General features: G+C 36.6%; 1 protein-coding gene across 1 annotated transcript in view; it reads right to left on the bottom strand.

Annotated features, from left to right (window-relative positions):
• Positions 1–14030, bottom strand: part of LOC145263198 (uncharacterized) — a 208543-nt gene that overhangs the window by 51367 nt on the left and 143146 nt on the right. Inside the window, exon 5 of the mRNA XM_080120265.1 lies at positions 10097–10438. Within this exon, the coding sequence (XP_079976391.1) occupies positions 10097–10438 (342 nt within the window). The remainder of the gene's footprint in view (positions 1–10096; positions 10439–14030) is intronic.

The following is a 14030-nucleotide window of genomic DNA, read 5'->3' on the forward strand; positions in this document are numbered from 1 at the left end:
TATTACAAATAGATACACACTTAACATTTCATATGGATACATGAAATAATAATAATAATAATAATAATAATAATATATAACTACATACACACATACATGATTGTAACGTCTTGTCAAACGAGTGCCACTCCCTCAGACACTGAAAGTCTATGTGCCCGAAGATGACTTTTTAGTCCTTCCAGTGACTTGCACACCCTCAAGCAGACATGACACTGAAGATGGTCATTGATATACATACATACACACATACATATATATAAACATACACACATATATACATACATATACATGCATATATATACACATACATATAGGGACACATACATACATATACACATACATGCACATGCACACAAACATATATATGCATATATACATACATAAACATATATACACACATACATATATACATACATTTATATACATAGATATACATACATCAGCATACACATGTACATATATAAACATACATACACATATACACATACATACATACATACATACATACATATAATGATGGCAGATCAATTATTGCATGCTTCCAGTCTTTCAGGCCTACATGCGTCACAACTTTTCCATCACCACTGACTTTTTTTTTAGACAAATGTCTGAGGGAGTATCTGTACAAATACGTTATTACAGAATTTTAGCTTTGTACGACAGCTAAGTCTCTCTCGGTTCAAAATGTTGAGAACAAGCAAGAGCAATACAGCCAGCAACAAGTCAAACTGCAGACCAGCTTAATGCGGCTACTGGTCTCCTGCTTTATGGATTTTTAAATCAGAGATTTTCTTCTCCTAGAGGGGTTACCTTCACCACGACTTACGGAAAAAGAAAAACAATTCAATACACACAATCTGCAGAAGAGACAGTCAGTCACCGCAGTGTCTGCGCAACCCTCAAACCGAAGACGCGTCCACAACGGCACAAATCCCCAATGATCACGACAACGACGATGATCATGGGCACGATTAAATGAACCCAACATGAACAAAAAAGAAAAACAATCCAACACACATAACCCACAGAAGAGACGGGTGGCTGTCCCTTCTTTGTGTGTATTGGATTGTTTTTCTTTTTTATTCATGTTGAATTTATTAAATCGTTCCCATTATCATCATCATTGTCATGATAATTGGGATTTGTGCCGTTGTGGACGCGTCTTCAATTTGGGGGTTGCGCAGGCATCGTGGCAAGTGACATACACACATGCATACATACATACATACATACATACATTTGATGCACAAAATATAGTCTCTCCATTGCAAATGATTGTTCACGTATGGCAGGGGCTCCCAACCTGGGAGGTTCGCACCTCTTGTAGTTGCGAGACAATATATCGGGGGTTGCAAGAAAAAATTAGATAAAAAATAAAGTATTGTCTATATGTTACTCCTTCATGTTTTTTTTTAAAATTATTTTTGTGGCAATGTATTAACTTTTTGCTTTCGGTTTAGTATCAGGTGTTGTTATTAAGTGTATTTAACGTTAAGATTTACTTCCGATGAAATATTAGTCAAATTTTGCAAAACTTTAACACCATATAAATCTTAGAGGATGCGAGGTTTTAGGGAAATTGCTTGTATTATATTTGGTAAGTGGTATAAGTTAATACAAAATGCTCAATGTCTTCTTAGATAGAGCAGGTATGTTTACTCAGCATTGTTCAAAAGTTATTAATATCCTAGATAAAATAATCCTGCATAGGTTTTAAACGTGATTTTCACTGTATTTTGCTATACCATTGTATATCAGAAAAAGTACTCTTCATGCCTTGGAAGTCAGTGATCAATATTCTAGATAGAGCAAAAAGGGAAGCCAAGAAACTCATTGCCGGATTACACTAAAATAAATATAGGAGAAGGGCAAAGATGAGAAACTTAGTATTGCTCGGGAATAAATTAAAACAAATATAGATTTCATTAGATTTTTTGAGAAAGGGTAGGGAGACTCGGTATTGCCCAGAAGCAATAATTTTAAAACTGAAAGCTCAGATGAGTAACACATCATTATTATTTACGCACTAGGAGTAGTCACACAGGCTATCATCAAAGATTTCTCTTTAATAACAACTTGTGACATTATCTGGAGTCTCCCCAGAATTCTAATACTCTCCACCTCTTTCGATAACCATTGCAGATGAATTTGCGTTATTGCAACAGCCGCTTACCATTGATTTCTCGTTGGTGGCGACCATTGATCTTCACTGGAATTTGGGTAGCAAAAAACCTCCCCAAGATCACAGTCCTCTTTGCATTCATTCAGCAGAGGTCTGGCTAGTGCTTTCTCTTCTCGATCTTTCCATCCTCCTTGACCCTCCTCGCTTATTTGGGGAGGAAGGCAGAGGCGTGCAGTTTTCATGATTCCATGTGATGCCCCTTTGTGTTTTACATCTGTAGTATTTTCTGTATGTCTGGCTTGTATCTGTAGGAATGTGTGTTAGTTTCCGCATTCAAGGGGTTTCCTTAATATTTCAGCAGTTTTCATTACTGTTGTCAGTTGTATCTTCTCAGCTATCCCTATGATTCCAATCTCTCCTATTCTCTTTTCAAAGGTTTTTACTATCGTTCCTAGCACTCCTACTATTAGTGGTGTTATCCTGACTTTTTCATCTTCCATATTCCTTTGAGCTCTCTGGCCAGTTCCGTGTATTTGCTTCACTTCTCCACCTCCTTCATCTCCACTCTGTGATTTGCTAGAACGGCAAAATCTACAATCTGGCAGGTCTTTTCCTTCTTGTTAACTTTTATGACATCCGGACTTCTTGCTTTTATGATATCCGAACTTCTTGCTTGTTTTATACTTGAATATAACCGATTTAAGAAAATGTTATTTAAAACTTAAGCATAATAGATTTACATACTGCAAACTTGATGAGTTAGTGAAAACTAGGCATTTGTGCTAGAAATCTCCAAAACATTGGACAAGGTCTGTCATAAAGTTATTCCTAGGAAAAACAATTTGCATGTTATTGCTGAACTAGTATCTAATATAATAAGATTTGTCTTAGCTAAAAGAAAAATCCAGGTTGTTCCTGATGAACGTACATCCAAACAACATCACATGAATGAAAACAATTATGACCTATAGGGATATCTATTGGAGTATCCGAATTTGAGAATTGTATAGCAACATGTTTGTTCACATTACATTTAAATGCTAACTCAGTAGATTAAATAAATTTACTTTATGATTTTCAGAAGACGCCTAAAGAAGATCAGAGAGTACAACAACCAAGATAGGAATACCTCTCCAAAACAATTAAATATTATCTGGAGATGGTTTTGACAAAATACCACTGCCAGTGACTACTGTTACCCTGGAGTTATGGGAGCTTTCCTTCCTCTAGACTGGTTGTCCTACCAAGGCTTAAGAGTCTAGTCTATTCTATTATAGAATAGACAAATTCATGCATTTCTCAAGGATATATGAGAAAGTGCCAAACTTATGTTACCTGGTATCAGTGGAGAACAGAAGTGTGGGGAAGGGGGTGAGGCGACAGAGCAATGACCCCAGACATCAAAATTAGTAAACAGAACATTCAATCGTATTTAAATTATTTCTCTTTTTCATATTTCTTAATACTAGGACTTATACTTGAGTCTTTGGGGCATACAATTAGGGAGTTTGCCTCTAACATCACTCACCTTTGCATACCCCTGCCTGGTATTCCCAAAAGTTCTAGTGAAAGAGACACAGTAATCGCAATAAAACTTGCGCACCGCATACACAACCCAAAGCTGGTAACCATGTACCACTACCATTTTCATTCATTTGATCATTTTCCGAAATCTGATGGGAAACAAATCTCTAAAGGTGTTGAGTTTCACGAATCAGATTAGATTAAGTCAATTACGAGTCTGTGCATTCTATCCAAAATTATGGTCGGTCACTATTGCTAATTCACCAGAGGCTTTAATGCCAAGAAAAGAGAAGAAATGTGCACACACACACACACACACACACACACATGCACAGGTGTGTGTGTGTGTGTGTGTGTGTGTGTGTGTGTGTGTGTGTGTATGTGTGTGTGTGTGCATACACATCTAATATATAAAATTAAGTGTCCTGGATTTCCTACTTCAGACCCAAATAGCTTTGCATATAAAAAAAACGATATTTGATTCTGCCTAGTTTTATTCTTTCTTTGAACATTGGTACATGTTACTGTAAACAATGAATTTTAATCATAGTCTATTTGTTTGAAGAAACAACTGATCCTGCCCGGAATATTTTGTGTGTGTGTGTGTGTGTGTGTGTGTGTGTGTGTGTGTGTGTGTGTGTGTGTGTGTGTGTGTGTGCATACACATCTAATATATAAAATTAAGTGTCCTGGATTTCCTACTTCAGACCCAAATAGCTTTGCATATAGAAAAAACGATATTTGATTCTGCCTAGTTTTATTCTTTCTTTGAACATTGGTACATGTTACTGTAAACAATGAATTTTAATCATAGTCTATTTGTTTGAAGAAACAACTGATCCTGCCCGGAATATTTTTCAAAAAATCTTGCATTTTTAGCAGCAAATGTAAATTAAATAGGAAAGCAGCAAATTTACATATTTGCAAAAAAAAAAAAAAAAAAAAATATATCATCAAATTTGCTGGAAGAAATAACATGAAAAAAAAAGGTAATTAATTAAAAAAATTGTATCAACAGAAAGTACAGAAGTAATGGATTGACAGAGACCGCTTTCTCACTTTGCCTTTCACTTCTGCTGATTGGTCATAACGACTCTATTCATGGAAGAGTCCATACAGAGACAGAATAGGACAACACATATTTTGTGTGATTAAATACATAAGAAAAAACTTGGGGTAACAAACGTTGATTAACTAGATGAATTCTTGTGCTGGAATCCAGTAAGAACAAGGAACCACAAGATAAGTATTAAATATATCGTTTTAAGCAAAAACAATATTGCATACTAAATTGTCATGTCGAAAATAGTAATATATCAAAACATTACGAAAATTCATTGCGTATCACAAATGCTATTGTGTTTTTAGTAAAAAAAAAAGAAAGTCTATCGCTATAGACAACAAATATTGCAGCCATGACGCAAATAATCTAAAATATTCCTTTCAGAGTTATATCCCCTGCGTGCAGACTCTTACTGTCTACTTTATAACGTCTAAGAAAAATGCGATTTTACCCAAGTTTCTGTAAAAATGACTTTTAACTATAAATAACTTTGTACTTGATGAATTTTTGTAATTTTGGGATATATTACTATTTTCGGCATGACAATTTAATATGCAACATTGTTTTTGCTTAAAACGACATACTTTTTAAAAAGTCGATTTGTCGATTGTATCTTAACAAGCACTAAAAATTGTATCAACAGAAAGTACGGAAGTAATGGATTGACAGAGGTTGTTTTCTCACTTTGTTTCTCACTTCTGCTGATTGGTTAGAACGACTCTATCCATGGAATAGTCCATACAGAGACAAAATAGGGTAACACATATCTTGTGTGATTATATATATAAGAAAAAAAATTTGTGAAAACAAACGTTGATTAACTTAGCTTTATTATAATATTAGATATAAGAATAAAAAAAAACATTTTGCTGTAAATTATCTTGTGTCTTTAAAGGACCCGAAAAAAAAAAAACACGGATAAAAGATAATCCACATGAAATTGTATTTGCATAAAAGTACAGAAGCAATCGGTTGATTTTTTAATTCGCTTCTCTTCTCACTTTTATTTTATTTTTTTTTTTACAAGGGAGTCACCACTTATCAAGGCCCGAAGGCCACTCGAGGATAAAGGTTAATGAGTTTAAGGTGGTTGCTAAGACAACAGCATAGTGATTGTTAATGGTGAAATTGGGAAGAATCTAATTATTTAAAAGCGCAGGATATCAAGAACTTGTTTACATTGGACTTGAAGACGACCATGTTGTAGTCAGCTGGAAAGTTGGTCAGTGGAATAAAATTCCAGAGGCGAGCAGTTCTAGGAAAGAAGCTTTGTGCATGGAATTTGCGTTTAAATTCAAGCACAAATAGAGAGTAAGGGAAATTTTTGTTGGTAGTGATTGTAGCTAGACAAGTGCTTTTTGTGAAAGTTTTTTTTTTGTGGGGGGGGGGGGTAGCCATAGGTTGAAGATCAGACGAGCACTTAACGACTCTATTCATAGATTCAAGAAGAGTCCATACAGTAACAGATCACCATAACAGTAATGCTAATGCTTTTTTCTTTCTTTTTTTTTTATTCAAATAGAACTCACAAATAGGTAATATTTTCAGACTTTTAAACTTCTATGTTCATTCAAGTCACATGACTCAACCTTCATAGATGATGCCTACAGAGAAAATAACTCACATTTTAAAGTATAGTACAACCCCGTGATACGGCATTAAAAATTAGTAACAAAATACAGTACAGTATATAATACACATTTATATAATCAAATAACATTATAAATAACATTGTAAGACGAAGCAAATACTGTAACCAGAGGCCGGAAAACATATCGTAACCTGGAAAAGCCGTATCCTAGGCCCACAGTATCCCAGGGTTCTATTGTACTATTTTTGTTTTCCACAAAACAACCACGTAGCAAAGGAACTGGGATAACTTCATGCCAAAATCAGATTGGCAGAGTTTGTATTCCTATTGAATGTCGTTTGGTCTTTGTCGGTCTGAGATATGGTTCTGGTCAGTTCTAGGAGGTCCACCTTCCCATGCTTTATATTTATCCTCTGCTTGAGAAGGGTTTAGATTATTGATATTCGCCTAAGACACTCCTGTTGGGAAATACTGACAGAGCTATACAGACAATGTTTGTTCAACCAGGATGCTCTTTCTCTAATGCACTGGTTTCATATCCTACTTTGTTTCGTATCTTTCTGATGTGAAAGAGAAATAAGTAAAAGCAAGGGAGATTACTCTTTTAGCTTATCTAGCTTTATTCAAACCAAACTCAAAATTAAAAACGCTAACATTTTTTGATACATCTATTTAAAATAATAATGCTCATTAGACTGATTTATATATTCGTATATTTATGTTTTTAATTACTAGAAAATTTTGAACTAATCTATCTCTAAGTGTATGAGAGCGTCAGTAGTAGCAGCAGCCAACATATGCAAATGACCGAGCCGTGTGCGAGGTGGCGTCATGGCGAGGAAGACGGAAAGAAAAAGATTATAAAAAAGTAAAACGTGGCCCGAAGGATAGAAATAGACATGTTACACACGTGGCCCGAGAGCGACAGAGAAAGCCGTCTCCTAAACATGGCCGGACAAAGACAGAGTACCACATGTTCGTCATGTCAGAGTCTCGTCAAGTACATTGGAGTATGGGAAGTCTTTTGAACAAGAGACAAGGTTTTATTCTAGAAGTACCTGTAAATAAATGTCTGTTGTTTCAACGGAAAAAAGAAACGAGTTGAATTCTTTCCTTGCGACTATCTGCATACGATGAGTGGGTTCTGAGTGTAGACATGTAACGACTACATTACATAAGCAGGTCTTTACTTGTTCCTCTTTTTACAAAAGAATCACCTCTTATCAAGGCCCAGAGGCCACTCGAGGATAAAGATTAATGAGTGTATGGTAGTCATCGGAACAATAGCATTGGAACAATAGCATAATTATCGTTAGTAGTGGAAGTATGGTAAGTTGGATTACTTAAGGGGATGGCACATCAAGAACTTGTTTACATTGGACTTGAAGGCGACCATGTTGTAGTCAAAGCAGGCAAGTGAAACAGTATTTCATAAGTGGGCAGTTCTAAGAAAGAAACTTTGTTCATGGAATCCACGTTTAGGTTTAGGCACAGATAAAGAGTGGGGGAAATTATTGATTGTGGTTTCAGCTAGACGAGTGTTTTTTTGTGAAAGTTTGGCATGAGGGGACCGTAGATTGGAGCTCAGACGAGCACTGGCCATGAAAATAAGGATAGAGCAGAGACAGGCTCACAATGTATCTTCTGTGGAAAAGACGTTTTAGGGAAGAAAAAAGTGCATCCCTTACTAGGTTATGAAGTTGTTTTGAACTCTTTCAAGACAGGATATGGCAACAGTATTCCATTCTTGGCTCTTATACAGATAGAGAATTACATCAGCAGTGAGATATCTACTGGAGTGGTAAGATGCTCCAACAATTTTTACCGGGACCTTGGTGATGGATTTGATGTACGTGTTCCATTTCATATCAGGTTTTCTCAAATCCGTGCTTATCACTTCCTCACAAATTTTCCTGGAATTCCTCTGCCAAGTGGCCTTGCTATTTTAACTATTCTACATCTGCTAACTCAAGCAGTCTCATCCATTCTTTCAATGTGACCAAACCAACAAAGTCTTCTGTTCTGCATGTATCTTTCTATACTGTACAAATTTAATCTTTCTCCTGGGTCATCTAAGCTTCCATTGTATCCTTCAAAGTAGTAGAATAAATTGTCTCAGTCAAAATAATAAGGTGGACATAGAAATACACTTGATTCTAGTTAGAAATAATAAGACAAGAGAACTAACCAAAATGTGAAAAAATATGTTAATGCCTTGAATTATTAAATATAAATATATTATATTATCAGGTTGACAAGAAAGTTCTTGTGGTTTTTAACTTTTAAATTCAGATGAACATATCTCGGCTCAAACAAAAAATTATTGATCGAAATAAGCACCATCAGAATCAATACACTTTTGTCAATGCAAAACAAGTGTATTTATGCCAATAACATCAAATTCTTGCGTTCTGGTGGCGATGAAGTCGCTGAAGGCGTTTTTGATATTGCTTAGGCTTTTGAAGCATTTCTCATGCAGAAAGTCATCAAGATGCTTGAGAAAGTGGTAGCAGGCAGGTGAGAGATTTGAAGAGTATGGCGGATGAGGCAGAGTTTCATGGGCCAATTTGTTCAACTTCTGCAGGGTCGGTTTAGCAACGTGTGGTTGGGCATTGTCATGGAGGAGAATTAGGCCTTTTCTTTTGACTAATGCTGGGTGTTGTTGTCGAAGTTTCTGATGCATTTCATGCATTTGTTGACAGTACTTCACCACCGTAATGGTTTCGCCTGCATTCAAAAAACTAATGGATGAGACCAGTCGCAAAACCACCAAACAGTCAGCATGACCTTCTTTTGGTGCAACTCTGGCTTCAGGAAGTGTTGTGGAGCTCTGTTGGCATCTAATCATTAAGTTAAGCATCGCCGGTTGTCGTAAAAAACCCACTTTTCATGGCAAATCACAATCTGGTTGAAAAACGAGTCGTTCTTGTTGCATAAAAGAAGGGAAGATGACATAACGGCATTTCTTTTGATTGCCATTCAATTTAAAATAAGAAAATTTTGCGAATTTGCTTTTTTTATCTTGTATTCAGCATTCTGAAAAGAAAACATAATTGTTTGTTTTATAATTTGAAAGTTTTAATTCTTAGTACGAATGATACTAAGAAATACAATTATTTTTTTTTAATTTTTTTTTTTTATTACATTTTCACCCCAAACAAGGCAAATTGCCACTTTGGTGTAGGGGGCTACTATCAGGGGCAACAACTACTGCGGTACTATGTAGGGATTTGGACAGCAAGGTGTCGGTTCACGTTACACTTGAACTTCTGCACGTCAGTACTGTTGGGGAAGCAGGGACCTGGAATGGAATTCCAGAGTCTTGCGGTTCTGGGGAAGAAACTATTGGAGTAAAAAGATCTTTTACATCTAGGGATCTCTACAGTGTGGGGGTGGGATTTAGCAGCCTGTCGGGTTTGTCGAGGGTGCTCACATCGTGGGGGCACAAGTGATTGCAGTTCGTCAGAGCATTCACCACTAAAATATTTGTAGAAAAGGCAGAGGGATGCAACATTTCGTCGATGGGACAGAGGCTGAAGCTAATTATGAATTACTTAAGATTTGTACCTGATTATGGCTGATGGAACAAGAGCAATCTACCCCCACGGATTGAATAAAGGGTTTGGTTTGAAATTCTGTATAGATGCCCGAATTCAAAATATATTTCCTGACGGAGGTTGAATGTTTTATTGGATAACACATTCTAAGAATAACATCCAAAATGGTAACAGCGATCCAAATAATCTAAATTATCACTCCTCATCCCAAACATCCAAAAGCAGGTAAATATATTTACCTTCACTGTCTGAAGTGGTGCGGCAGTTTTTGACCGTGGCGCCATTTGATGGTCGAGATCCAGATTTTTCAGCAGGGAATGAATCCGCTATAATGTAAGGATTATCACAATGGATATAAGCTTTAGCGTTCTGAGCAGAAACATTAAAATATAAGAGTCGGTCGAATAAATGCTCTCGACTCTCAGCGTTTAATTTGGAAGCGTTTTGTGTCGGAGATAAAAATACTTCATCGTCATTATCATCTGTTTCAGCATCTTCGAGCATCGGAGATTTCTGACGATTGGTTGCTTCTATCAATTCTTCAGCCAAAGATTTCTCTCGTGGGGGATTTGCAGGAGCATCTGAAAGAGAAAGAATTAGAAACGCTCATAATCGAAGAATAAGAATAGCAAGTACTAGACTTTTTAGCCAATTAAAAACGGGCAAAAGTTATAGCCCGTTGACTTAAAAAGAGGTGCTTTATGCCCCTATTGATGGTTGAATATAGTTAAATTTGTGCTCATTTTTACATTAAATACTAATTCCTATTAATCCATAACTGTGCATCAAACAGATACCATAATACTTACTGCACTTAGAATAACAAAGATCCATACACAATTTCCACCAGATCAGTCCAGTAGTTCCCGAGAAAAAGTGGAACAGACAGACAGACAGACGTACAGACAGAAAAAGAGAAATATAATAAAGATCAACGGGGAAACTTTGTTTAAGACAGGTATAAACAAACCTTTTTAGAAAACGGGCCAGATAAGAACTGATGGCACTAGGCTAAGGTAAACACAAACCTCACCTGAGCTCTAAGTAATTTTGCCTGGATTGATCGTAGTCAAGGGCAACCCAAAGGCTTCCTTTTCATTGGCTATTATACCGAAATGTAAGGGAATGCACCACTCCTTTATCCGAATTTCTCCACTTAACCTTGAACCTTACCTTATAATGGTGAGTGTTTAGCAAGGAGGTATCAAGTACCATTTTTTAGTATGACTTAATTGAGGATTGAACCCCAATCTCCAGACTCAGTAACAACCACTTTATGCCTTGGCCCTTTGGCTAAGAACAAAGTGTAGTATCTGTTCTGATAGTACACTTCACTTTTTCTGTCCTCGGTCAGTGGGTGAGAAATTCTTCTAGACTGAGTCAATTTTTTTATTTTGCTCCTCGTCCGAAGATTCCAAATAATATGAAGAACCAATCCTCATCTCAAAAATTCAGAAACGTAACGTTATTGATCATTTTCGTTAAAGAAAACAAGGAATAGAAAGGAGAAGAGAGTAACAGAATGAGTTCAAGAGTATGAATGAAGACAAAAGATTGAGGCATAGAATTTTTTTTTTTCTAGATTTCAGAAGAATTTATGCCGTCATTTTGAAGTACACTTGAAATATGTAGAATAGGAAGAATAACATTCTTACATTCAAAACAATTTTATTGATCATCTTCGTTAAGTAGAAAAGGAATGAAAAGGAAAAAGATTAATAGAATAAGTTCATGAGTATGAACAAAGACAGAAAAAGTTAGGAAGTCCTGTTTGAAGAGAGAATAATTCATGTATATGTATCGTATATATCGTTTTGAAATCAGGGTTTGGCCGTAGACACGGTGGATTACATTGTCCTGCGTTTATTTATTTATTTATTTTTTTCAAAGGTCTAAGGCTTTTCAAGTGATTTATAGGTGTTTTGGAGCGCTGAATCTAAAAATGCCGTCCGTTTCCTTCGATCAGGTCTGGTTTTTGATATATGAGAAGTGCGACTTTTGAGCTTTATATAGTACTAAGTATAAGAAAAAATGAGGCTGCAGATATAGTCTAATCTTATTCTTTTTTTTTTGCATAAAAATTATATTGTAGCACCCCGAAACTGATACTAAAACCTAATGATGTTTTTGTTTACTTTCAGAAAGCTGAAACCGAAACTGAAACTGAAACTGAAATTGACTACTTTCACAAATTGCATTGACAACACTGAAGCTGAAAATGGTTTAGAAAAGTGTGATCTCCAATCAATGCGACTGATTTTATAAGAATCTGTGCTTTTTACAAGAATCTGTGCTTTTTGTGTTTCTTTTTTGGACACGCATCTTAGATTGACAGAAAATGGAACGCAAATGCACAAATCATTCTAATAAGTTCTTCTACATATGTGGAAATGTGATTCTTCCTCATCGACTAGCAAATATAACTGATTTTGTGAAGAAGGCATATCATGCTTACTTTGGAGTTAAGCTTGGGGACGAGGACAAGCCATTTGCACCCAATGTTAGCTGCAAAACATGTGTTGAGAACTTGCGTGCTTGGAGAAATAAAAAAAGGAAGAGTATGCCATTCGCTGTTTCAATGGTTTCGAGCAAGGGTAAAGATTATAGGAGAGTAATGTTGTGCATTTCTCTCCTAAATTTAAATAAACACAAGGCCAAACTTCATTGCTTTTAACAAAACAATAATAAAGGGTTTATTTAGAAAAGGCGAGATTGTAGCTCGGACTGAAGAGAAAGAAAGAAAGTGTAAATGTCTGTTTGAAGGAGTCGTCTGCCATCAGACAAGTAGCAGTGGGAGGGGTGGAGTGAGAGAGGTCTGTATAGGTCGCTTGCTGGCGTCTCTCTCTGGCGATCGCAGCTGAGATCCCAAAGGGCTAAAAATAGTCCTTAAGGGGACAGCTCAAATCAATGCGCCCTGCCAACCAATTGGTCAGTGTGGCTGAATCACTTTGGCACTGGGCATTGATCCACTTATAGTAAATAGTTTGTTAACAGCTACAAGATCATGTGTCAGACTGCTATTTCTGCATGACTAATATTAAAGGAGTCAACCGCAAGAACAAGCATTGTATTCAGTATCCTAATGTTCCGTCTGCCATACAACCAGTCCCTCATGGTCCGGGCCAGCCTATTCTCAAGCCAGATGTTGCAATGGAATTTAGCTCTGAATTGGAATCTGATAACACACTAGACAGGACAGAGGGTGGAGAATACATGCTAGAAGAGAATGACCGGCCAGTGCCTCTAACACAAGCAGATCTTAATGACCTAACACGGGATCTAAACCTATCAAAGAAATCAGCATAGTTTTTGGGTTCTTGCCTTTGTGAGAAAAATTTGCTAGCACCTGAGACAACATTCTTTTGGTACCGAGAGCGTGAAAGAGAATTTCGACAGTTCTTCACAACCCAGAAGGACTCGTCATTAGTTTACTGCGACAACATTGCTACTTTGATTCAATCAATGGGGCTGGACTATGTTGCTACTGGATGTCTCAAGGCAGTCCTACTTCACTTTGTTAAGTAAAGAAGGAATAGAAAGGAGAAGAAAGTAATAGAATGAGTTCATGAGTATGGATGAAGACAAAAGATTGAGGCATAGAATTTTTTTTTTTTAACATTTAAAACAATTTTTATTGATCATCTTCGTTAAATTAACAGAGGAATGAAAAGGAGAAAATATTGATAGAATAACTCCATGAGTATGGACCAAGACAGAAAAGGTTAGGAATTAACAGAGGAATGAAAAGGAGAAAATATTGATAGAATAACTCCATGAGTATGGACCAAGACAGAAAAGGTTAGGAACTCCTGTTTGAAGAGAAAATAGTTCATGTATATGTATCGTATACAGGTTTTGAAGTCAGGGTTTGGCACTAGACACGGTGGATTATATATCTCCTTATTAAAGTCGAGCCCAAGGGCGAAGGCCCAGGGAGGCAGGGTTCTGTTGGGGCTGAAAAAAAAAATTGGTTCGAGCCATATGAAGTTGTTGCTGGTACCGTGTCATGACCAAAGAAAGAGGAAGTAGTCATGTGTTAATCCTTTTTATCAGCTCTGTCATGTGATCAGCTTCCCTGAGAGATTGCCTCTGATTAAGCAATCCAGAAGGAAAGTTGAATGCTTCCACCAACCAGCACTGAGCTTATGAACCAAAGGCAGGTTCAAGCTAGTA

The sequence above is a fragment of the Euprymna scolopes genome, chromosome 38 (genome assembly GCF_053919585.1).
Source record: "Euprymna scolopes isolate OS-2025 chromosome 38, ASM5391958v1, whole genome shotgun sequence".
In the NCBI taxonomy this organism is placed as follows: Eukaryota; Metazoa; Mollusca; class Cephalopoda; order Sepiida; family Sepiolidae; genus Euprymna; species Euprymna scolopes.